At 39.3% G+C, this 26,709-nt stretch overlaps 1 protein-coding gene and 1 long non-coding RNA gene across 4 annotated transcripts in view; one reads left to right on the top strand and one right to left on the bottom strand.

Moving 5' to 3' along the window:
• skap1 (src kinase associated phosphoprotein 1) overlaps nucleotides 1-6,792 on the bottom strand; it is a 178,227-nt gene extending 171,435 nt beyond the window's left edge. Inside the window, exon 1 of one of the 3 annotated variants that reach the window (XM_064321408.1) lies at nucleotides 6,548-6,787. In XM_064321408.1, the coding sequence (XP_064177478.1) occupies nucleotides 6,548-6,587 (40 nt within the window). In that variant the 5' untranslated portion in view covers nucleotides 6,588-6,787. Of the gene's footprint in view, nucleotides 1-6,547 lie in introns of all 3 variants that reach the window. The other 2 variants (XM_064321407.1, XM_064321409.1) reach the window with 2 other exon arrangements.
• The window catches only part of LOC135247671 (uncharacterized), a 51,753-nt gene extending 30,150 nt beyond the window's left edge, over nucleotides 1-21,603 (top strand). Inside the window, exon 3 of the long non-coding RNA XR_010328265.1 lies at nucleotides 21,498-21,603. This is a non-coding gene — a long non-coding RNA (uncharacterized LOC135247671). The remainder of the gene's footprint in view (nucleotides 1-21,497) is intronic.
• Nucleotides 21,604-26,709: the final 5,106 nt, after the last annotated feature.

The raw sequence follows: 26,709 nt of genomic DNA on the forward strand, positions 1-26,709 counted from the left end.
CCTTCTTTTCAGCCAAACTCCCAAGCAGAACTCAGACGCATTAGCTCTCTAGACTTATTCCCTCTGCTTAATAATAAAGCCAACAAGTTAAATATGCTTTGGAAACTTCATACCTTGATGTCTGTGCTCGTCCACATCAGTCATGAGTTCAGAAATTTGCTTTCAATTTGCATTTGTGTTACAACATATAGGAAGCACAGGTGTCCTTTGCCATTTGGGGGCCCATTTCAAAAACTAATTGGAGGCCCACTTACCTTCAGTTCCAATTCACAACTCCCCCTCCCCGCCACCACCAACATCATCCACCAAACCATCAAATAACACAATGAACAACAGCATGCAACTGAAATTAGCCTACTCACTTTACTATCTGTTTCCCAATTAGATTTATAACTTTTAACTTTCAAAAATAATAATCCTTGGACTATAACTCCAACAAATGCTGAACTCTTTCAGCACGAACACAAACACACAGCCTGTTAAAACATGTCCCAGGCTTTCCTCGAGATTCTTTATGGAGCAGTTTAAAAAATAGGGTCATCAAGTTAGGAACAGCAGCAACAGAGGCTGAATGGGGAAACTACTAGGTAGGCGTTTCTTTTGTTCACTGTGGGGGATTTTTTTTTTTTTCACTTTATGATTGAGGCAAGGCCCTTTTCAGTTGCAAGGCCTGTTTCAGTCTGAACAAGACCAGGTTAAAACCTAGTTATATAGCTGGACTTAACACGTGTGATCCGGCCGACCAATGGTGTAACTTCATAACTCGGCCAACCGATGGTGTAACTTCATCACTCTGTCACTCAGTCACAGACATTCGCGTTCGTAGGGGTGGCCCCGCTGTTGCAGTCCAGCCAACAAATGAAACATAGCAAAGGCTGCCTATGACAGGGAGGTGTGAGCATTGGCCTGTATGGCCAAATGTTAGAGATATAGGTCCAATAATTTCCATATTGTGCATCTATATAAAGATCTGTATTCAAGAAAGAAAATTACTTAAAAAGTATTCAAAATTTCCGTAAACTAATCCATTTTATTTTAAAACATATAAATTAGTTAAGTTGCTGTATACACTGTAAAAACTTTAACCCTGACTTATTCAGTTTAGTTGCTGTAACATTTTTACGCTAAAAAACAAAGCTTATTTAAATTAATTTCAAGCTCAGGAATTATGTTTCATATGAATTAGAAGCTGAGTAAATGTAACTGTTAATTTGAGTTTGTTCTGATTAACTAAAGAAAAAAATTTGAGTAGGGCAGAGTGGGGCAAAATGTAGCACAGACTTTTTATGTAGATGGACCAAGCTTGAACAACGTATTTCAGATCAAACACGCATAATTACCATCTCTTTGCCTCCAACAAACCATGGAGAGTTCAATAAATATTTCTGGAAATATCTGCCAAAAGACTGTTTTGGCTACATGCAAGTTTATTATTTTTAGTTTATTATTTGTTTTTCAGCTACTGTATTGTGTATTTCAAGGAATCCAAATGTATTCCTTGACAGTGATTTAGTCATTTAGTGAACAGTCATTTAGTGACTACATACAACCCCCCGCAGGGTTTAACCTGTTGTCAGTAGGCTAATTAACCAATTGATTGGATTTGTTGAACTCAGACTGGATCTTTGTTATTTAACTCAACTTTAACTTTAGGCTACGTGGTGACATGTGACATCAGCTGATAAAGCTGTTTGGATTGAACAGACATTAGATGGGAAGCAGAGAATAATGTACATTCTTGTGATTTTGACCGATACAGGTAGGGCATGAAAGACCTAAATGTAATCAAAAAATGAATTAAAGACTGTTTAATCATAAGAAGTTTGTGTCATACAACATGGAATTGTATTGAATTGGCTTACTTTGTGTTAACTTTTAAAGCTATTAAGACTGTGACTGTAGGTGTACCCCCTGCCGGGATGGATTTGCGGTTGTCATTTTGTGTCAGGTATGTTGGATTTTTGGGTGAAATCATACCTTAACTTATATGCTTGGCTGGCTAACACTATCTAACCATACCCCCCTTTGTTTGTAGAACACAAGGCTCATCATCATCAATGTTTTTTAATAAATGCTGACAAAAACTTTACAGTTACACAGAATATAAATTAAAGATACTAAATATTTCATTGATGAGTAGTCAATACAGTACATAACTTAAGGTATGCTTCTCTTTTCTTTAGCTTTCGGCAGTCTGTAAAAAGATGCAATTTCTTGTTGAATCTATTTGTACAGTCAATCACACAACAGCTGTTTCCAATTTTGGATGTGTTTTTTGTGTTTTTGCGGCATTCAAGCTGAACGCTAACGCTGCCACTCAGTAGTCTTTCTGCTACTCAGAGGGTGTAACCGCAGTGACTTCCACTGTGACGTCATGTGCATACCACCCATTATCAATTTTTTCTTTGCATAACTTTTTTAGAGGGCCTTCCAATGAGGAAATTGATTCAAGTTCCATGTTGATATGTCAAACAGTCTAGGAAAGGTTTTTCAAAAACTCAAAAACTCAAAAATGGTAGCACAAAAGCACAATTGTTTATGAAATGGCTGTAGGTGGGAGACTAGTAGAACAGGAGTTGCAGTAGTCAAGCCGTGTGGAGATAAAGCCATTGAGAGGTTTGTGGCAACTAGGCTTCGGGATGGTCTCACTTCTGCTATATTTTTTGTTCCTTACACTTGTTCTATTGCTTGAGCATTTTACTGTCATTTTTATGATACTACACAAATATATAAAGTCTAACCTGTATGTTAGGTATGTGGCACGTGAGACTATGTGATGTCTAGCTAGTATATTTAGTTATTGGTTGAGTATATTCAAGTGCAGTCAATAATTTGGGTGTTCACTGGGACGTGATTATGTATCCCAGCTAGTCCCTATGAGTACATATAAAATATCAAGGATCATGTCTATACGGCTTGTAATTCACTGTTATTAGATGCTATCTGTGTAATAAGTAGTACATTGAGAGAGATGTTCACTCATATCATGCAAGCAACAATTTGCAGTTCCATAATGGTTCCATCCATAGTCTTTGTGATATATATGTATTACACAATTGTAAAATCGTTTCAATGCCATTGACTACCTTAAAAAACAAGACAAGAATATTGCTGCAAGCAGCAATTCCTAAGGTCCAAGCAGCAAAATCAAATGTTGGCTCTGTACGCCACAATTTTTGATTTGTAATGTGGTTAAAGTACACATTCTCAGCTTTTATTTAACCCCTTAGCGCACAAGCCAAATCATGCCAATCCTTGCCCATTTAGGGGGTACCCTATTTATAACTCCAGACATGAACATCACAGAGACTTGAAAAATGGCTTAAATGAAGCAAGACATTTGTACCATTTACAATACTAACGCAGATTAGTTTATATTCATAATTTTGAAAGAAATATAGTGCCACAAATGCAATTGTCTTGACAAAAAATCTCAAATTAATTTGTACTTTTTTAGTTTGCATTGAAATACTGAGAGATTGCATACATACAGCAGGTTAAACTATACATGTGCAGGATCAAAAACTTATTGACCACAAGTTCATAAAATCTAAGGGTGGATATGTAGAACTACTATAGATGTATGAAGCAAAAACTAAGCAGTGTACCCAGCGTCTCCAAATCTATCCAAAATGTCTAAATTATGCATTGCTGTGAACCACAACATATTCACGTATTTCACTACAAATCAACTGTTTTGACTCAAGAAAATCACTGTTGCATCATTTTCAAGTCGGAATTACAAGTTTTCAGTCAGTACAGTGGTCTAAGATATCTATCCCAAAACATATCCAAAATCTGTCCAAAATTAAATAAAATGCTTTTTGTCCATTATAAAGTATATAAACGAGCCCCTTATGAAGTTTTAAGATGGAACATTGCTATCAGGTTAAAAAATAATGCAAAAATATTGTCACACAATGCGGTACAGCACCTAAATGTGTAACTAACTTTTGTATGTATTTCTATACTTTGTACTCTCGTATGTTTTCTTGTATGGGGATGGGACGAAGACATGAAAACAATTTACAACCGTCCACCACGTTTTGGCAATGCTCCAACTCTCACGTCATCACTGTTGCATGCTTCACAAAAACTATTACACTACTAACTAACGCTTACATTACAGTGTGAAATATCCACATTATATAATACCACTAACCTATTTAAAGACACTCAATTTAAAAAATAACGTACATAACCGAAGTATTTTGAGCAGTAATACTTACATAGCAATGATGAAATCTTATCTGTTTTCAGTAGATGGAGACAGAGACAGGAAATCAATTATATAGTTCTATCCGCTCCTGTCGTACACCAGAAAACTATGTCAGCTAGGTCTATCAGCAAACATATGGCTTAGCTATGCTCAGAAGTCCTCAATAATGATAGTATTTTCCAAGAAATTTCGAAAAATCGTTGACAAGGTTTCGTTAGCAGCGTCTTTGTTTTACTGCTACCACGTGAATGCGTAATTGAATAGGATGATATAATTCCGGTTACACTGACCTATAAAACGCTATTCCAAAAGTAAAATTAGACATGTTATACATCGTTAGAAAGCTTATACTCTCACCTACTGGATAAATTAATTGTCAATCAAGCCAGACTGTACTAAAAAGGGCGACGACGCCGTAAACAACAGGTATAGTGTTATGCACAGCTATTTTGGAAGGTACCCAGGCAACACACATGCGCGTATATTTCCCAAACGGATTATATATGACCACTCAGTCTCAAAAGGGACATCTCTATGCGTAAAACCAATGGTAAGGTTGTATATTTATTCAATATTTAGTCCCAGATATTGACCGTAGAATGACATGGTATCATTTTAAAACACTTTTTCTCGTTTATTTCGTTATTCAGTGAGCAGCGTTTTCACTGCTGTATAGGCATATCTTAGGGCTATTGTCGGGTTTATCTCGTTGCTATGACGGAATACGATTTTTTAGTGGTGAAAGAATAGTTTTATGAATGCCAAGATAGACAATATTGTCCATTATGTCAAGGGTGGGGGGTGTTTTCTAGATGAGACTGCAGGGAGGGGGCGCGTGTTAAATGAACGACCAGAGAGACAATGGTGGCACTGCAAAACTCCGTGTTCTGCATAGTTGTCTGATATCATCTACTAATTAAACTAAAACAATGTGTTTCTGTTTTTAACTCATACTTTGGTTGCAGTAGCACCGAATGTCTGAGTTTAGTAATCTATAGGGCTTTGCGCTAAGAGGTCAAGGGCATTTTATATATTTTGGTTTCACCATGTAGAAATTACAGCACATTTTATAAATAGTCCCCCTCATTTCAGGGCATCATGATGTTTGGGACACTTTGTGTGTTAAATTGCTTCCTCAGTGCAGGTATACGAGACATTTCAGTATCCAGTTTCAATTCTAGCCTTTTGATTGCCTTTGGAGACTGTTATTGGCATTTGTCAACATGAGGACCAGAGTTGTGCCAATGAAAGTCAAGGAAGCACAATAACATCATCACCATAACACTCTATTAGCCCCCCCCCCCCCCCCCCCCCCCCCCCCCCCCCAACAGAGATGTCTGGTTGCGTGCCTGGTGCTGGCACATGGAAACCAAGAAGTTTCAGCCTATCTGATGAAACTGCTTTATTTCCTCTCTCCATGAGCAGACTTACACATTCAAATACACGTCAGAGGCCAGATATCCTGTACTGCTCATGCAAATGGTGTTGATGACAACTGATTCTTTACAATAATGTTCTTTTGTGTCAGGATTATTTGATTTGGCAGTCAGCAAAATATTCCATGGTATAGGTGGTTCACAGTTCTGTCATTTGTTACAGCACATAAAAAAGCTGAAAACATACATTAAAATGCTATCTTCCCAGACACAACAGGCACACACAGTAGAAATGTTATGTTCAAACTATTAAACATTTTAACTTTGGAAAAGCATCAATATCACAAGTACACTATACATAGGTTAAGTTAATTTACTACAGAAAAACATGACATACAAAAAGTACAGGTCCTGTGAGTAACAAGTTAGCTACACTTGAAAGTTTAATTAAAGAGTATATATTGTATGAGCAAATTTACTCTATAACTTTATTACAGTCAATTCAATACTTTTTTTTTAAGTTCAGCTTTTTACTGTGGCGCATATGAGCTTGATCTATAAGCAGAACTTGACTCTAACAGGCCTCTTTTCATGAATTTCATTCACATAATTTTTCTAATAGTCATTTATCACAGATAATCACTTCTGGTGCCGTTCTGTACGACTTCATCAATATAAGTGGAGGTGAAACGGACGTAGCATTACGTAGCCAGTGATCTTTAGTTAGCAACATTATATCCATGACATAAACATAAGTATTTAAAGGTGTGAAATAATTTGAACATTTCAGTGATAAACTAATTCCACTTGACACAAGTAAACAGTTTATTTTAAGCAATCTGTCAATTACAGACTAGCTGCCTCAACAAATCGATTCTGTAGTAGGAGATAAAGTAAGCGTTTAAAAAGGCTTAGCCTGCATTGACTCAGTAATAAGTTCAGGTAATGTTACCTTCCAGAAGTCTCCTGATATCGTCAGATACTGTCCCCATAGTCTGTCGTCTCTCTTAAGTACAAAGCTCCACTTATTTTCCCGAAGTGGTTACGAGAGTTTATAGAAATATTTTATGAACGTTACTTTTAAAAAAAACGGTTGTACAGCGAGCTTGTGAACGACTCTTTTTTTTTCTTTTTCTTTTTTTTCTCGTGTGTGCGCATTTGCCACCTGTGCTCAAGTCGGTTGTGCAAAGCCAGGCACGCGCGAACGACCTAAGGCACCATGCTCCGCAATCGAAATCGAAAGTAGGTTTGTGCATCGAATTCATGCACAAACCTACGACGAGAAGGGTATGCTGCAAAGGTGCATAGACTTGTAATCTAAACATATATTCGTTTAAGAAACATTTTTAACAGACATCAACATTTCAATCAACATTAATGAATGTATCTTGTTTAATTTACTCTTTGCATTTCTGTTGCTAATAAGTGAAACAATAGCATATTCGTTATAAATGTAAATACGTTGAAAGAAAAATATCAACGTAGCATATTGCCATACCGTATACTGCCATAACAAAAACCAGACTACACTAAATGTAGCCTAATATTCTTCATTGTCAGTTGTGTATTTCTGAATGAGGCATAACTCCAGACATTGTAAAAAAACATTTGTAATCTAATAACTTAGTAGATCAAGAACAAGGCCTACGGGCATGCAGGGAAATAATGTAGATGTGTTGACAGACACCTGTTCAGGAGAGGGAATAGATTGCTGAGCACTAGGTCTTTGTTAGTTCACCTACATGACATTTGGAGGGGTCAAAGCCTAGTATAACTTCAGACCCAGAGCCAAAGGTGTTTTGTGTTAGTCTCCTGTCTGTCCTTTCATACCATCAGTCTCAGCTATTTTACTTAATTTTCATAGACTTCCCTCAGGTGGTTCTTGCTTTGTGAGATTACGCCAGTAATTACCCAGTGCTCTACAACAGCCCTTTACACCATCACAAGTGAACGGACAGAATCTTGCAGAAAAGCTGTTAAGGCCTTCTGCAGGGAACATATGATATCTTTCCAAATCACAATGTCTTCACCTCCACCATTGGGCCTTAGTGCTCATAATGTCACTGCTGAGGGCCCCTGGGATGTATCTATCCTCAACTCTGAAACATTGATTACATTTCTGTTGCACCAATATAATGTTCATTGAATTAAACTCAATAAAACCCTTTGGCAATGCAAAATATTTTTACCCATAACCAAGGGCACCTAATGAATGCTTCCTGCTTGGGGCAAAACTTCACAAATTACTCTTTACTCAGTGCCTCTCCTAGATCCGTTTATAGAAACACAATGTGTGGCCAAAGTACTTGCAGTAGTGGACAAATTGCTATGTAATTGAGACCATTTAAAATTTGCTCAGTCTAGTTAGGGCCAAAGTAGTTGCATTTCCCTAGCAATCATGATAGATTTTGAACAAAACTTACCCAAAAATAAGTGCTTCAGCTGAAGATTGTCATAGAAACAATGCAGAATTTACAATTATTATTAAATGTATTCCTGTGATTTACATGATATGAGAAATACACTCAAAAATCATTGGATTTGCTTAATAAAATGATGCAATATGAAGTATATGAAGTTTGTTAACCAAACTTATTTTTATTAAGCAGATTCAAGCAATGTTAAGTATTTGTGACTGAAACAGATTAAGTTAACTTTACTGTCCATTGTTAACAACTTTTTTAAGTAAGACAAAAAGACAAAATTTCTGTAAGTTAAACGTAATTAATTTAAGCGTAAAAATATTTCTACATGTTACGTATACTTAATACTGTGTGCAATCATTGTTCATAATTTTATCAAGTAAATTCAATTGGTTGATTCTCTTAAATTTATTAAGTGAATCAGTCCTGGATATAGACTACTGAGATTGGGGGGACAGACGGGGGGGGGGGGGGACTTTTTAGCAACTAAGGCCCTGTCCACACATATACAGATTTTTTTTAAACATAGTTTTTTCCCTCCGTTTTGGCCTCCCGTCCACACGAAAGTGGTAGGTCACTGAAAATGAAGCTTTTTGAAACGCCAAGGTGGAGATTTTTCAAAACTCCGGTCTCTGTCTTTGTGTGGACAAGAAAAATGGAGCATTATGAAAACGCTGACATCATGACGTCAACGCGCGCATCTGTTACCATGGCAATTGGTGTATTGTGTATGTGGCAGAAACAATAACAAGAAAAATGGCAGACTACCGGTTTCTTTATGTGTGGTTAGCACTGATCGGTTTAATCACAAGTTTACATGTAAACCTGGCTCTACTACATCACTACACCTCCGAGCGGAGGCGTATAAATATGCTGCGCCAAATACTGCTCAATTCACCTCAATGTCCGCGATTTAAACGCCAGAGAGAGCGTCGATTTTGGATCAGGCCCGGTCGGACTAGTAGCTGGTGGGACGCTAAGTAACAGATTCCCTTCATCGTCCGTCCAAACAAATGATTGTTTTTCCTTTGATTTTGCCATTTTCGTATTTCGCTCTAAAGGAAAAGAAGCTAAATACGCATGCTCGTAATGTTCTTTTGTGGTGTTTGGCGTACAGTTTCATCGCCGCCTACTGGCCTGGCATACTTATGTGAGCATTTTAAATCGTTTTAGTGTTCTCATGTGGACGGAGATATTTTTTTAAATGCCGGTCGTGTGGATGGTATGGGGGAAAAACCACGTTTTCAGAAAAATCCATATACGCGTGGACAGGGCCTAAGGCACAATTTGCACGCTTGCATTGTTTAGTGATTTTCAAAAGCATCAAGAGCATTGACTCAATCTTTTCCAATTCATTTTATGCACATGCTCAATTATGTGCTTGTGGTTAAGAGGTTAAGACTCAAAGGTCGTGTTAATGTAGAATTTTGCATTTTTTACACAGATCAGAAGAGCCAAAATGGAGGGAAATACAACCCCAATTCCAACAAAGTTGGGACGGTAAAGGAAATGAAAATAAAAACTGAAAGCAGTCATTTGTAAATTTGACTTGTATTCAAACGAAAACAGTATAAAGACAAGGTATTTCATGTTTTACCTATTTAACTTAATTGTTTTTTGAAGATATACATTTATTATGAAATTTATGCCGGCAACACGTTCCAAAAAAGTTTGGACAGGGGCTATTTAGGACTAATAACGATGTGACAAGTTGAAATATCACGGTGATGTAATACAGGTTATGTTAAACAGGTGAGGCAATCGTGTTATAGTATATAAGGAGCCTCCAAGAAAGGTCTAGACCTTCATGACCAAGAATGGCTCGCCAATTTGCCAACAGATGCGTCAGTGAATAATCCAGCACTTTGAGAACAACGTTCCCCAAAGACAAATCGGTAGGATTTGGGGCATTTCACCCTCTACAGTGCACAATATAATTAAAAGATTCAAGGAATTCGGTGCGTAAAGGGCAAGGCCGAAAACTACTTCTGAATATGCATGATCTCCAATCTCTCAGACATCACTGTCTTAAAAGTCGTCATGTGTCTGTAATGGAAATCATGACATGGGCTCGGGAATACTTCGGTAAACCTTTGTCAGTCAACACCATTCACCGCTACATCTACAGATGCAAGTTAAGGCTTTATTATGCAAAGCAGAAGCCATACATGAACACTGTCCAGAAGCGCTGCCGACTTCTTTGTGCTTGGTCTCATCTGAGATGGACAGTAGCACCGTGGAAGCATGTTTTGTGGTCCAACGTGTCAACATTTCAAATAGTTTTTGGACAAAACAGCCGTTGTGTCCTCCGGTCCAAAGAGGAAAAGGACCATACAAGCTGTTATCGGCATCAGGTCCAAAAGCCAGTGTCTGTCATGGTATAGGGGTGTCTCAGTGCCCATGGCATGGGTAACTTGCACATCTGTGAGAGCACCATTAATGCAGAAAGATATGTACAAATTTTGGAGCAACATAAGCTGCCATCCAGACGCTGTCTTCTCCCAGGACGTCCCTACATTTTCCAGCAGGACAACACCAAACCATATTCTGCCCGGATTACAAGGGCATGGCTGCGTAAGCAGAGAGTGCGGGTGCTAGATTGGCCTGCCTGCAGTCCTGACCTTTCTCCGATTGAGAATGTGTGGCGCATTATGAAGCGCAAAATACGGCAACGAAGGCCCCGTACAATTGCACAGCTGAAGACCTGCATAATCGAAGAATGGGGGAAAATTCTGCTTGCTAAGCTTAACCAACTGGTGTCTTCAGTGCCCAAATGCTTAATAAGTGTTATTAAAAAAAGTGGTGATGTTACACAGTGGTAAACACTCGACTGTCCCAATTTTTTTGGAGCGTGTTGTAGTCATCAGATTTGAAATGAGTGTATATTTTCAAAAACAATTCAATTCACATGGTAAAACATCAAATACTGTTCTGTTGTAGTGTTTTCAATATAGTACAGGGTGAATAGAATTTACATTATCACTCCTTTTTGTTTTATTAGCATTTTCCAAACTGTCCCAACTTTTTTTAATTGGGGTTGTATACACTGCATTCTATAAAGCAGATATTGGTCTGACATTTGTGTTATTTATTGATCATAATATTTACATAGCTGTTGTTCAATATCAATGTTATTTGGCTAACAAAGCTAACAGCAAACAGAGAGTGAGCTGTGCATACACAATTTGGGAGAGCTTGAGCCCCCCAATTTATCACACAATTAGTAGCTCTGCGGTCCTGGTTCTAAAAATGGCAACAAACCCTTTAAGAAACGCAGGTGGATTACGGTTATCCTTATCTGAAATTTTACAGTATGATCAAGGTTTATTGTTTAGCACTGCAGCTTTCCAGCATAAATAAAGAACACACAACACCATCAGAAACCCAAAACAAATTCCCATGAAAAGCAGGGTGTGAATACTTACGTAAATGTGATATTTCAGTTTTTCATTTTCAATAAATTTAAAAAACGTGTTTTCACTTTGTCATTATGGGGTATTGTGTGTAGATTGATGAGAATAAAAATGAAGTTAATCAATTTTCGAAAAAACGGTGTAATGTAACCAAAATGTGGAAAAAGTGAAGGGGTCTGAATACAGTCCGAAGGCACTGTATATATGTATATATATATATATATATATATATATATATATATATAAAATAAAATAAAATATGTAACGTAGGATGGCTTCTAGACATTCTTACTGCATGGCTTCACAAGCTCAAGCTCTTCACTAGCGCATTATTCAGTGCACATAGTTCATCAGCTTTCATGTAAATTAAACTCATTAAGTTAGTAACGACTCGAACAATTTCAATAAATGCCATTTGAGAAAATCTAGTTTAAAAACTGAGCAATGTAAACATAAAATAGTGTATGTTGTACTGGTTAAAAGTTGAAGTTACATTTTTTCAGGCTGCTTAAACATCTCAGGTAGCCTAACAGGTCACAAAAGGTGAAGTAGTGGCAAATCTGTAGAGAGTAATAACTCCCATGTAGATAACAACCGCTTAAACACAGATTAACTTCCCTGGGCATATCCTTATGTCAACAAGATTATCACAATTCAGCTCCAACCACCATTATTGCAGCTGCAGACAGATAAAACAGTGTGCTTATCAAATCGTAAACTGACACGGAATTATTTACATGCAGTTATGGATGCATTATGAAATACAGGTTATTACTCATAAAATGTTGTAATTGTAATTGTCTGGCTTGTCGCTATGCATACTGTGTGGTATTTTCATGGTCATCTATATTATTTATACAATCCATAGACGATGCAAGTGATGTATCGTGCTTTCCACTGACATTTATCAGGTCACAATATATTTTTGACTGTTATATAACAACTAATTTAGGGACATGTAACTCCAGGATTATTTAAATTTGCATTATTTATTTAATGCAGCATCATTTCCAATCAATCAATTTGAGCCAAACCATACCTTTGACATAATTGTGTGAGATGATTTAAAGGAATAGGTCATGCTCTGGTGCCATTGGATACCTGAATGCAATTAGTTAATTTCCGCCCTGTATCAGTTAAAAAGAATAGGTGAATCATCATATCTTTTTGAGATAGATTTGTCAGGGTTATGCAACAGAGGTAACAATCAGTTGCATAACCCATTTAAGTGCAGGGTCAATCCAATGTTAACGTATTAAATTGCCCTTGTATTGACTGGTTAATATTAAAATCATGCTCACAGACGTCAAGGAGGTCTTTAAAAGGTGCTCCAACAGAGGAACCCACATCCCACAGGATTATATAGAATAAATGTGTCTGTCTGACTGTTTGATTTACACTTGGAACATGCCATCTCTATTTCCTTTCACTGAACTGAAACCTCATTGACTCAAAATACTAAAAAAGAATCACCCTCAATGTTTCAGGCATGTCATCACTACGCTGTTCTCTTCTCTTCCAAGATGGAGGGCAATTATCTACTGAGATTTAAGCAGGAATTCCAGATGATGTCATCCTTCTCTTTTCAAGGTTCACACTCCTCGTTGAAATGTTTCTCTTTTTTGTTGCCAAGGTTTGAGAATGCAATTAAGGCCAGGCTGATAAAGAGGGGTTGCCATGGTGATATGTGTGCGTGTGTGGCCTGTGAGGTCTGCTACGAAGGCAGACTGATAGCCTTTGACTCCCGCAGCTGCTGCTAAGAGGCCATATTTACACCTCAGCCGAATGAAACAGAAGAGAGGGGCAGGCGTGCTGTGATGAGACACTGTGAATGGATGCTGCCAATATCATACCCTTATTTTAAGGGGGCAGAAGAGCTCAGGGGTGATTAAAGCTCAACTGTTCATGCTGTAAACAGACATCAGGGAGGAATGGTTGAGTCAGACTCACACCTGCCGACAGCACAGCCAAAAGTCTCTGCACAGTATATTATTTTCATCTCTGTGTTTATGCTATCAAGCCTTGATTGCTGATAACGCTGAATTCACTGCATGGAATTCATGTTATTCAGATATTTTCCTCTGTGTAAGTTAGGTGAAGGTGAAACAGGAAGGCATGCTTGTATTTGACCCTGTGCAAATTGTTTGAATTGGTCTGATTTCTCTAAATGTTTACACTTGCAACTTCCAATAGCTATCAGGGGAAAGCACAGCACAAAATTTTCTCACATTTGTTTTGCTGAGGTGTTTCTGTGGAGCCATAGGTCTCCGCTATAGAGTACAGCACACCTGCCACTAGGGGGCAATCATTGCTACTTGTGACTCTGGCTCTTTTGACCATGGTGAGAAAATTCTAATGACCTAGTCAGAGAAACATTTAAAGGGGGAGCTTTTTCTTTTTTTAAATCCTGGGTCTTCTATTTCCTTGGCAGATTATTGCTATGAAAATTCAATATTTAAGAAATCTCTACCAAATTTATAATGAAATAAAATGAACAATTAAATTAATTGATGAAAATGGTGGGAAAAAGTAAGAAATTGAGATAACCATTCAGTCCTTTCAGGAATAGAATTTTGAAATGTGTCATTTCAATAATATGACTGTGACAGAAATTAATCCAGTCTTTAAAAATTTGCAAAGACACATGCTCTAGAGCAGGGGTGTCCAATCTTATCATAAAAGTGCTGGTGTGATTTTTTAAATTTTAGATCAGCATTATGACGCCTGATTCTACCTATTAAGGTCTTGACTGAAGACCATGAATAGTTAAGTTTTTAAATCATGTTTCATAGAGCTAGGTTAAAACAAAAACCTGCACCAACACTGGCCCTTTTTGGATAAGTTTGGACACCCCTGCTCTTAACTTTTTGGAGTAAACCTGAAATTGTCCATTCCTAAAGCATGGGTAAGTATGCACACTTTGAAACAACGTACTTTACATAACATTACTATCATTTAGCAGGCACTTACAGAAGTGGAGAACATGATTGTTAGCCTACTTATACCTTCAGTTTAAACATGGAATATGAAACTATTTATGGAAGTAATCCAGACTATCATTTTTGAAATTCTACTCTTTTTTTGTCTAAAGCATGAAAATGGATATAAAAGCAGGTGCTTCTTGTTTAATGACCAGTGCAAACAAACATATGATTCTGTCTCAAGTGTTCTTGTATATTTTCATTTATATTTTCCAGAATGTGGTGAGGCTTTATGTGTTGCTTTGGACACACTTTGATCACATTTTCTTCACATTGATCAAATCCTTCCTAACGGTTTTGAAAAGTGTTCCACAACCATACTCAATTTTAGAAAGTATACTAGTCAAATTTGCAGATGATACAAAACTAGGAGGCCCAGCTAATAGTTTAGAAGCTACTAAAGTAATCCAAGAAGATTTCAATAAAATCCATAATTGGGCCGAAAAGCCTTTCTGGTTCTAGGCACTCTGCTGTAGTAATAAAAAAGCCAACAGGATGCTTGGATATATAGCCAAAAGTATCGAGTACAAATCCAAGGTTATACTTATCTTACACAATATATTTGTTAGACCACACTTGGAGTATTGTGTGCAGTTTTGGGGACTATACTACAAGAAAGATATAGAGGCCCTGGAAAAAGTTTGAAGAAGAGCAACAAAATTGATTCCTGGTATGAAAGATAAAAGCTATGAGGAAATACTTAAGATGCTTAACCTTTTTAAGCTTAGTAAAAGGAGACTCGGGGTGATTTGATTGAGGCTTTTAAATTCATAAAAGGGATCAACAAAGTGAACTACAAGAGATTATTCAGGTTGAGTTCTGTTAGTACAAGGGGACATAAATGGAAATTAACAAAAGGCAGATTCCATACCAGGCTGGCAAGTGGAGGATGGACTCCCCCTCTATAGCCGGGTTCCTCTCGAGATTTCTTCCCATTGGGGAGTTTTTTCTTGCCACCGTCTGAGGGTTATCTCCCCACTGGGAGTTTTTTTTACCTCATGTACCTACTATTTGGGGGTTCAAGCCTGGTGTTTGTCCTGCATGGTCTTTTTTGCTCTGTCTCTTGCCTTGCTACTCTGTAAAGTGTCTTTGTGACAGTTCTCTGTAAAAAGCGCTATACAAATTAAATTGAATTAAATTGAATTGAATTGAATCATACAGATATTAGGAAGAATTTTTTCACACAGAGAGTAGTCAATGTGTAGAATAGCATGTCAGGTCATGTAGTAGAGGCAGAAACTCTGGGGATTTTCAAGACTAGGCTTGATACAGTGTTAGATACTATCTAGTCTGTAGGTAATCAGAGCACTAATTTAGTTAGGAAAACGGCGAGCATTGTTGGGCTGAATGGCCTGTTCTCGACATTATATTATGTTATGTTATATTATGTAACACATTGTAGCTGGAACATACACTCAATACCTTTTCTGCATGAAGCCAAGAATTCTAACTTAATCTGCATGAGTTTTTTCTGATAATTGCAGACAGTTGTAAAACAATGACTGAGAACCATGGGATATGGATGTAAAATAACAAAATTTGAACCAGCCCATCAGTGCAATGTCTATAAACACATATTGTGTTGCTGTACACTTCAGATAATGTTCCCCCTGTCATTCAGGTCTCGAGTGATATTGAAACCCTTTTCAGAGGTAACACCCATCCAAATTCACAAGTTCACCCAAAAGAAAGAACAACTGTCTCAAAGAAATTCTTAAGCTTTATTTGTCCTGATCTTCAGTCAACAATCCAGACCACATCATAGCACCACTATGACCTGAAAAGCTCTGTGATATATTTGCTGGAAGGCATCCCATCCACAGAAAATCAGTGAGAGCAATTCCAAGCATACATAATAAAAATGACCTAGAGATCACATGGTCAATGTAAAGTGGGAAATTACTGTGGTGTATTAGTGCACATCCTGTTGTCAAGCGAAGTGAAATGGCCCCAACATCAATACATTGCAGCTTGTAAACTGCAAGGATCAAACATGATGCAGAGTGAGAAATGGATGTGAGCTTGGCCATTGCCACAATAGTCATGTCTTGGGGCTAGAAAAAAGAAAACATTCCATATCTTATATCTACTCACTATTCCGCATCCTACTTTCCACTATCTACTCCCTAACCCATATCCAACTTTTTACTATCTACTCACTATCCTGCATCCTACTTTGTTGACAAAGCCTTTTTCAACAATCAAACTGCTGGAGTGCAGCTGCTCCTAATGAATTGAGAGGTAGTCTGGTACCATTTTTCAAGTAAATGTGTTTGAATATGAATGCACATGGGTGTGCATGTGCGTGTGCATGTATTGCAGTATGCGTTAGAGAGAGAAAGAAAAGAGTGACCACAGGAATGTGAAAAGAGTTAGAATCTTGGGTGATGGGGGATCATGACATGGTTAATGTTTGCATTACAATAAGGTTAGTAGCAGACCTCTCTCTGGTGTTTAATCTCCACTGGAGGCTGATTTCCATCAGTATCCATAGGCACAATCCCACACAGGGCCTAGGAGTAAAGTTAAGATCACAGTTTTGTTGTCACAACACCACAGGCTCCCCTCACAGGGACTTAGGTGAGGGTCACTCCTTTTAGTTCGACTACTGGGGTGTTTGGATCAGGAATGGACAGACAGGGACTCACAGGGAGTCAGGGCAGAATAGGGGATAAGCTCTGACAGAAGTGTACAGAAGTTCAGAGGCTGAAGAGAGCCAGTGGAATTCAAAGGCTTCACAGGTGTGTTTATTAAGGCATATAGGCAATAGAATGTTTATACAGGACATACAAAGTGAAGGACTGTACCTGCTTAACAAAACAGGAAAAGCAACACCTAGGCAGAACAGAATAGCTGTGGAGTCAAAGAAACAATGCCTGTGTACATGCGTGTATTTGCTGGGGGTGGGGGCTATGCGAGAAGGACTAAATATTTACACAGAGCGGGACAGAGGAGTGAATGCAAGGGAGCCTAACCCACTCAAAGTATTCTCATTACTAAACAACCAAACAGGAGAAACCCACAACTTCCATTTTCAAATTAAATTATTTTTAATTATTGTACTGGCATTGATTTTCAGAGTAATAAGTTTGTGAAGCTTACTATTGTCATGGGTTCCGTTTTTGGCTATCCAACATTTAGCATACGTTAGGGAGACCTAACATAAAGCTTCTGCAAATTATCTGTAAAGTGACTAAAACTCAGTGATTTGTTAAGATTTACAATACCCTCTGTAATTTTTTGAGGAACATTTCATAGAGCAGTGTTTCCCAACTGGTGTGCCACACTTTAATGTGTCATCAGGCGTGGTATGGTGTGCCTCGCGATAAATACTTCAAAAAGAATGTAAAAGTTCAAATGAATTAAAAAACTTAAATGAATAAATCTCATTCACAAAAGCCAAAATAATTGCATATACTTTAATTGAAACCCCCAAAGACCCTTCTGGCCTACTGTTGACTCATCACATCAATGACAGTATGTTGCTTGCTTTTGAGAGTGGTGTGCCATGAAATTCTATGAATTTGTAAAATGTGCCACAGAAGCAAAAATATTGGGGAATGCTGCCATAGAAGGTAGTTGACCCTCTGACCTCTGTCTTACCTGTACCTCTAGTGGTGCCCCTGTGAACCCACTGCCTGCTGTGCACTCACATATGAAAGAGACTGGGCCTATGTAATCTTCCAGGATTACACCGCCCTACGTTGCAACAACAGAGTGACAAAGGCTCGGTATCAAACAAGGCCCCATCCAGTGAGTGGAGCCTGCAAGGCCTCAACTACACTTTGCCCCCTCTGATCTCCCCGAGAGAGCCCTCTGCATTTCACCCCCTCGGTCTTCCTTTCTACTCTTTGGTGCTGCCTCTTTATAATCACAGCATGTCTTCATTTGTGTTTTCTGAAGGGGAGGGGTACCAAGTTACTCTGATCAGATGCAGATTAGTGGATTATGCCCCCCTCCCTCACACACACAGACACAAACACACTCACTATCTCTCCAGGCTGGGAGGTCATTCGAGAATGTGTGGTAAGATTTAAGATGCTGATAGATGATTCTCATGAGTTCATAATGAAGTTCATGACGGACTGAGCTATAGAGAAAAACATGTCTTACATTTGCCTGCACTTCACCGTGAATGCAAATTGTATTTCAGCTTTCAAGCATGTTCTTAACAGCCCTCTCTTAGGTGTGAACTCTGGCTCAAATGGAGTTTAACCTTTGACCCAAAACCTGCTCCTGCAATGTAGCTGTTTGTAATTCCTGTTTGGGTTGTTCCATTGAAGCACTAATCTATTATTTACTCTCAGGCACCAGCTTATGGGCACTAGGAGAACAGGATGAGTGAATGGTTGGACTGAAGGTAAAGTGGCCATATACTTAACATATTAAAAGATTAAAGGAGGAAAGTTTATCTTTTGGGATCCTGGGTATTGGTCTACACCCAAAGTCTAAATACACAGGGAAGGTAAGAACAATACACACTGAGGAGTTGCAGCCTAAAAAAAATTGTCCCTTGAAAATTTTATTATTATTATTATTATTATTATTATTATTATTATTGTTATTATTATTATTATTATTATTATTATTATTATTTAATTAAAGTATTAATGACATTTTTTTAATATTCTTTTTTTTCTTCAAATGCATTTGTTAAACTTCTGAATTTGTACCCTTTGGCAGCATAGAGAGAAATAGAAAGAGAAAAAGAGAATGAGACAGCAAGAAGGGGCAAAAAGCCTGGCCCAAGCCACGTGAACTCATATCTCAAACCCAGACAGCAGGAGGTTGGGATGGGCTCACGCATGTGGCTGTGCGGTGCCACAGCTGGCGTTACAGTCAGGACCACTGGCAATTACTGTCACATATTTAAATGCAGCATAATCACAGCTGCTGCCTTGAGGATGTGGAACAGAAATCACTTTTGAGAGTCCCACAGTAGAACTTGTTTCATTACAATTACCCTCCCACATTTTTTCTTTTCCTCTAACAGAGCAATTTTAAAGAAAATTAAGACTTAAGTGGCTGCCTGTCAATTAGTTTCTCCTATGCATTAAAGTCGTGAAAATTCAATCCCAGGAAGACCTAAGGTATTACAATGGCGGGCAGCTCCAACACTCTCTCTGTTCTGCAAATGGACCAATGGAAATTGTTTCCTAAGCCTCAATTTCAGTCCATTAGTGTGAAATGCCAAGATATGTAGAAGCACATCTGAGGTTTGCAGCCCACAACATTAGTCCCTCACTCATCAGCTGTGTCTGTTGCTATGGCCCATTTTGAGATTGACACTGACTGTAACCGCAGGGCCAATGAACCAGGCCATGGGCTTGTTCATGGGCAAATATTTTGGAAAATATTTCCATATTTTCTCTAAGACATGAGAAACAAGTTGTTAATTCCAATGTCCTAACATAGATGACACGGGAATGGCTCGTATAGCATCTGCAAGCACAGCTTCAAACATTTTCTTATGTTTCAAGATAGTTAAGTATTAATAGGCATATGTTCACAAACATTTGCTGACTTGTTGAAGAAATATGATCAACACAAAGTACAGATAGAACATCATTATCGTTCTGAGATTGTAGAATGCTTAGAGTTGATTTAAGCACAACTATAAGAAATATTTCTTAATATGTCCAAGCTATCCAGTCTCCAGCTCTGCTCTTTCACAGAGGCTGAGAGTATGTGTTCTCTGCTGGTATAATTGAACAGTATGTCTGCCTGCCCGCTCAACAGCATGGCCGGGATGTGACAGCACAGTGCAATGCCAATGAAGGAGGCACAGTGGCACAGTGACCACCCAAAGCACAAGCATTAGAGAGCTCAGAGTTAAAACTACTCTGATCTGATGCATATCTCACACAGCCTTGTCATGTTCATGGTCAAGCAGGTAATATTTGATTCTTTGACCTGTGGCTCACTTATCTTTTCATAAGAGAAGATAGCCAAGACACACACACACACACACACACACACACACATTTATATAAACTGGTACACACTGGAATGAAAAGCACTCACTCACCTCACTCATTTGGGTATCTGCACTCCCAACCTTGAGATAATGAGGAGAAACAATACCTTTAATGAAGTGATTTAATTCCACCTCCTCCTGGAAAGGGGAGGAAGTAAAACAGGTAGAGGGAATTAAAGAGAAAGAATGTTTGGAATTGTTCCCCTTAAAACAAAGGTTGCTGTGGCAACTATTCCATTCAGGTCACGACCCCAGGCAGCTGGTAAATTGCATGGGGTTATGCAATATAATGTCATATCCCGAATAGGACAAACAATCAGAGTGAAGACTGCGGAGCTGGTTGCTGGCTTATCAAGTGCTATTAGACTCCACGGGGGCCTCATGTAACACTGAACTGCCACCATTTACAATTTATTATTGCAGTTGGGGTGAGGGGGGGGGGGGACTGTAGTGGGGGGATGGTGGTACTGCAATTACCTACATCCCCTCTTTCTCATCAAATATGTCATGTCATGTACCCTGTATGATTTAAGTAGGGTCCACGACTATGGCCGAGATCAAAGAAAGCACTAAGTCTCGAAAAAATATTTTGATTGATCCACCACTAAATGAAAATACATGCCTTAATGTACCATCATGTATTAACAGTAAGAAGGTATGGAGGGGAGTAGGTGGGTGGTGTTACATTTGGATTGGCTGTCTCTCTTGGGCCGCTATTGGTTGAGAGTAAGCTGGAGTTCTCCACTGATTGCACCGGCTGGCATTGACTCTCGAAACCTGTGTATGCTGGTAATGAAGGATCCACAAGGACAATAGCTATTTTGATCTTATTTGTGAAATGGGAAGCAATTCGCCCTGGGAGGGATGCTGTCTTGGTGCTCTGCCCGCAGCTACGGGGGGTGGTTGTTGGGGTGGTGTTGGGGGCTCATCGATATCACCATGGTTATCATCCTCCAATCATATCCAGAAACTCTCCCAGTCGAGGGACAAATCCGTTTGCTATTACATGGATCTGACTTTTACGTCACTTTTGTACAATGTCCTTCACGGCTGCCATAAAAATGCTCTGAACTTTGTTTTTTTTCCTGGTACATCTCTCCTGGCGCAGGTGGCCTGTGCTATGAGCTGGGAATCCAGATGCTGGGCGCGGACCCTGGGGAAGAAGAAGAGTGCTGCGACAATAGACAGGGGTATTAATTATCATGGAGAGGTGCTTTAAAAGAAGTAGGGCGGGAGGGTGGGAGCACAGACTACTTTGGCTCCCTGTCTCTGATCCGGCACATCGCTGTCTCCCCCTGTCCCGCTGATTGGAATACAAAGTGTGTGTGTGTGGGGGGGGGGGGGATCTCCACTGACGCTCAACGTTCATCGTGCCGGCGGAATTGACTGGGGAGCCAGCGAGCGAGACCGACAAACTGTCACCAGCAAAATGAACTGTCACCTCACATTTTTCAACGCCCTGGCGGCGCTGAATTGCCGCTTTGAACCATGTGACCCAGCACTGATTGAGTTCTGCCGTCTCCGGGCCCTGCCGAACAAGCCAGTTCATTTCAAACTGATGTACGGCTGCTTATCAATTTAGGTAGAAGAGGACTTGGTGGTGGTGAGGGGGGTTGACCCCCCTCTTTTTCCGCTCCCGTATCCTCCTCACACCTCCTCCCACACCTTTCTTCCTTTCTTTGCATGTTATGTCCTGTACCGCTCACACGTAGCTCCCTTCATGCTGGCACTACAGCTGTGTCTGACTGACTCACCCAAGCAAACAAGATCATTTCTGACCAGAAATGTCGGCACTTTGGCTCGTTTGACTGCAGAGGGAGGAGACATACCGTGGAGCCACTGCATTGATTCGACCGCCTACATTGATTTACTCTCTATGTCTGCACTAGATACACACAGGCGCATACATGCTCACACCAGATCTGGGACAAACAATTACGCAACACCAAACTCTATATATTTTCAAAGAATTCTAAATTCATGTTATGAATTCAAAATTATTTCAAATTTTTGAAAAATACACTTGCAGTACTCTCAATGTACAAACAAAAAAAATTGTTTTGTAGATTCCTGAAAATATAGTCATACTTTCTTTAAAATGATCAATAATCCAAAGAAATGTTACTTGGGACTAAAGGCTTAAAGTATTCAGACTAATTGCTTGTCCCAGAAATAGCTCACACTCACATCTGCATGCACACACACGCATGCACACAAGCACACACACTCAAAGGCACGCATACGCACATATACTCGCACATGCATGCATGCACACACATGCACACATGAATGCATACATGCACTCAGACACACACATGCATGCACACACATGTGTGTTGGTGCTGTTTTTCTTCCAGCCTAATCACTGAGCTGTCTCCGGTCAGCACTGAGCAATCAGCCTGATTGGGTCACATTCATACTGCTTGGTCGTTGTTCAGACAGCCCTAATGCGTTTGTTGATTGCACGCATCTGACTGTGGAAGCATTCTTTCATGGACAGATTTTCTGAGCTACAGTCACACACAGGCAGGGAAATTGATTTTGGCAGTGTCACCAAACAACACTAGATAGGTTCTGTACCTGCCCCATTCCCATTTTACCCCTTTTGAAAAGCTGATGACCTTACTGTGTTCATTTTAAAATAATCACTGGAAGCCATGAATTTTCCTGCTTGCTCGAAGTAGATGCCTTGTGGATGTGTTAGGTATCAAATTTATTGAAGGAGCCTCCAGTCTTGTTTCTCAGGAAGGAGGTCAACAAATATAATCAGTTGCATTTCGTTAAATTGGGTATATATATATATATATCTAGTAAAACATGATTATATTTGGTTTTGCTACATATTTTCATTCCTATTGTAGATATAGCCAAGCATGTTATAGGTTCCTTTCTTTCATGTGGGTTCTGAGCAGACCTTCCTGACAAGACTTCAAATCCATAAATGCATATATTGTTCATACAAGTATAATTAAGACATCTGTGCAAATGTAATTATTCCTGTTCTGTCCATAACACCATAAATCCTGTTACTTATTTAATTTTATACATATTCAATTTTATTTCACATTTAGATCACATATAGCTCCATGCATCCTCATGAGTTGAAGTATTACATCTCTATGGCACCTTGATGAAATACACATGTAGTTTCCTCCAGTAATTGGAAAGGGTCAGAACTAGAATGCTGCACCCTTGTGCAGGCAACCAAAAATATCCTGTGCTTTGGAGACAGCAACCACAGGCACCACCTCAGAGCCTAAGCAGGCTCCTACTCACCTTATTCCTCGCCTCCCTCCATGAACACTCTCCACACACCCACCCCCTCTCCCCACACCCCCCGCAAATGCAGCTCCATCGTCCGTGTGCTGGCAGCTCTTGGAAGCAATCCCAGGGATTGAATTAAGCTGTTAACCCTGGCCGCTCTCCTGTCCCTCTTCGTTTCCCTGCTAATGGGGACAGGGATCGATGCAGATGGTGGAGCTGTCTGTTGAGGGAGGGTGCTGGGATGGGGTGACAAGCTCATCCGAGAGGGGCAGGGGTAGGGTTGTAGGGAAGCACCTTGGTGGATTGTTCTGGAGGGAATGCCATTTTGCTCGTCTCTGTCACATAGAAGAGGAAGAAACTTAATTACACTATAGGGCCAAAAGTATGTGGACACCTGACATCCAAGATCTCATCCAAAATTATGGGGATTAATATGGATTTGGTCCACCCTTTTCTGCTATAACAACCTCCGCTCTTCTGGGAAGGCTTTGTACTTGATGTTGGAGCATTGCTGCAGGGATTTTGCTTTCATTCAGCAGAAGAGCATTAGTGAGGTCAGGCACTGATTGGATGATTAAGCCTGGTTCGCTGTTGGCTTTCCAATTGATCCCAAAGCTGTTGGATGAGGTTGAGGTCAGGGCTCTGTGCAGGCCAGTCAAGTTCTTCCACACCTTTCCAAATCAAACAATTTCTATATGGACCTCGCTGTGTGCCCAGGGGTATTGTCATGCTGAAGCATGAAAGGGCCTTCCCCAAACTGTTGGGGAAGAACAGAATCATCTAGAATGTCATTGTATGCTGTAGCATTAAGATGATTTGCCTTCACTGGAACTACATTACATTCCATTTATTTTTCAGACGCTTTTATTCAAAGTGACGTACAAAAGTGCATATCATGGTCATTGGAACAACTACGAAACACAGATTCGATAAGGTAAAATACTCATTTCGTACAGTTATTTATAGCCAAGAACACAGTTCAGTTCACGCCGTGAACATTATTCTGACCTTACATATGCCAAGTCAAACTATGGGGAAGAACTAATGGGCCCAGCCCAAACCATGAAAAACACCAGACCAAGGGGTGTCCAGATAGTTTTGATCTTATAGTGTATGGCCCCATGGGAATGCAATACACTGAAAATGTACTGAAATAAAATATATTTATAATTATTTTGCAATATCTCAAAATATATCCTCCAAAGACCTGTCCTCTATAGGGGAAATGAGTCTGTAGCCTTAATCTCAAGAGGTATATATTCTACTCAGGGGCACCATCAGGGATTTTGGGGCCCATGAAATGATCTTACATTGGCCCAAACCACACAAGCCACACCAGAAAATCCAATGTTTCAATATTTTTTGAGGGCCCTTGACAGTAAGAGCCCTTGGAATCATCCTGACAACCACAGATGGATGGATCTCAGGAGGACATGTCCATATATATACATTTCTGCCCTTTCATTTTTTTAAACAGACGTACCAATAATTACAATACCATTATAGTAGCAATATGTTCCATTTCTGTAAGGAAGGTGATATCAACTTTTGCCTTGGTACATATGAGAAACTATTCGTAAGATTTACGCATATCCAAACATGTGTTGTTATCGCCTTCAAAGAATCTCTGAAATTTTCCAACATAATATAGCACTAATTGATCAAGAATCATGAAATTACAACAAATAATGCAACTAAACTAATAATGAAATGAATTAAAAGTTGGCAATTAATATTCCCAGATTATACTGTACATTTAAATATACATTCATGTTCAACATATTCATATGGCAGAATTTCACTGCAGGGTTTCTGAGGTCACTTGTAATGTCCCAGCACAGTATGCCTCTGAGGAAATGAGAAAATTTCAGCAAAACCAAACAGGGTTGAAAATGGTCACATTAAGCAAATTTCTGGTCCTCAGTGAAATCCTTTCAAGCTGCATCAGGTTAAAAAAAAACTCCTGTCAGGTGGCACAACATATTTTCCCAATTTTTACCCCATTGACAAACATGTGGAATGCTAAAAGAGGGAGAGGTCTGTGAGGAGGAGGCATCAGAACAAAGTTGAAAGAAAAATCTCTCCACCCCCCTAACCCCTCTGCATTCCCTATAGCCATTGCATACTGTATACGGTATTCTTTACTCCCTTTGAAGCTGTGTCTCCCTGCCGAGTGACAGAGCACACTGCAGTCAGACTTGAACAAGGCCCAGGAAGTAAGGGCCAGGATTAGGTTTGTAAAAGACCTCATGACAACTGCTCCCCGCATGGGGCTCACTGTGCTTACAGCATTTCTCAGATCTTCCCCAGGCTTTCAGCCCGGCTACTCAGGGAGGTAAAGGCATGTGCTTTTCACAGTGTAGTCAGTAAGTGAGGATATGCAGAATGTGGTGGAATTTTGTTGAGTGGTGCCATCAGAGGGTCAGTTTCAAAGGGATACACTTTTTTGAGTATCAGATTGTTGTACAATCCCACCTCCTATGCCTTAGCTAAATATAAAATCTGTATATGCTATGCATGGCTACACATCACACACAGTCTTTGATTTTTCTATCCAGCTGTTATGAGGGACCCAGGAAACACAAGCAAATTGACCAGTGTTCACCCAATTCTGTTGCCATCCTCAGAGAAGTAAAAATGAATGAAAGGAAATGAATGCATTTAATTCACTTTAATGCAGGAATAAGGAAATCATTGTCCCTTAATGATCTGGTCATCATTCTAATCATTAAGCATTCTAGCCAGTCTTGCTAGCAGTTTCCACTTCCAAGGCCATATATCATGGAACCATATGCACCCGGCAATAGCCAAGTCATAAATAACAAACAATCACAATCCTTATTGTACTCCAAACTTCTTCTTCCGCTGTCACCCACAGATCTGTCTTCATCTCTCTTTAAATCATTACTGAGCATCTGCCTCAGTCTTACACCATTTCACTTCAAAACAGTAATGAATTACGTATCTTCAAGATTAATAGCAGGAATAAAAACATTTATAAACTACAGTTCATTCTCAGAGGGGACAAAAAGGTCCTATAATGTAGTCAAGGCCTG

The sequence above is a fragment of the Anguilla rostrata genome, chromosome 2 (genome assembly GCF_018555375.3).
Source record: "Anguilla rostrata isolate EN2019 chromosome 2, ASM1855537v3, whole genome shotgun sequence".
NCBI classification, from domain to species: domain Eukaryota; kingdom Metazoa; phylum Chordata; class Actinopteri; order Anguilliformes; family Anguillidae; genus Anguilla; species Anguilla rostrata.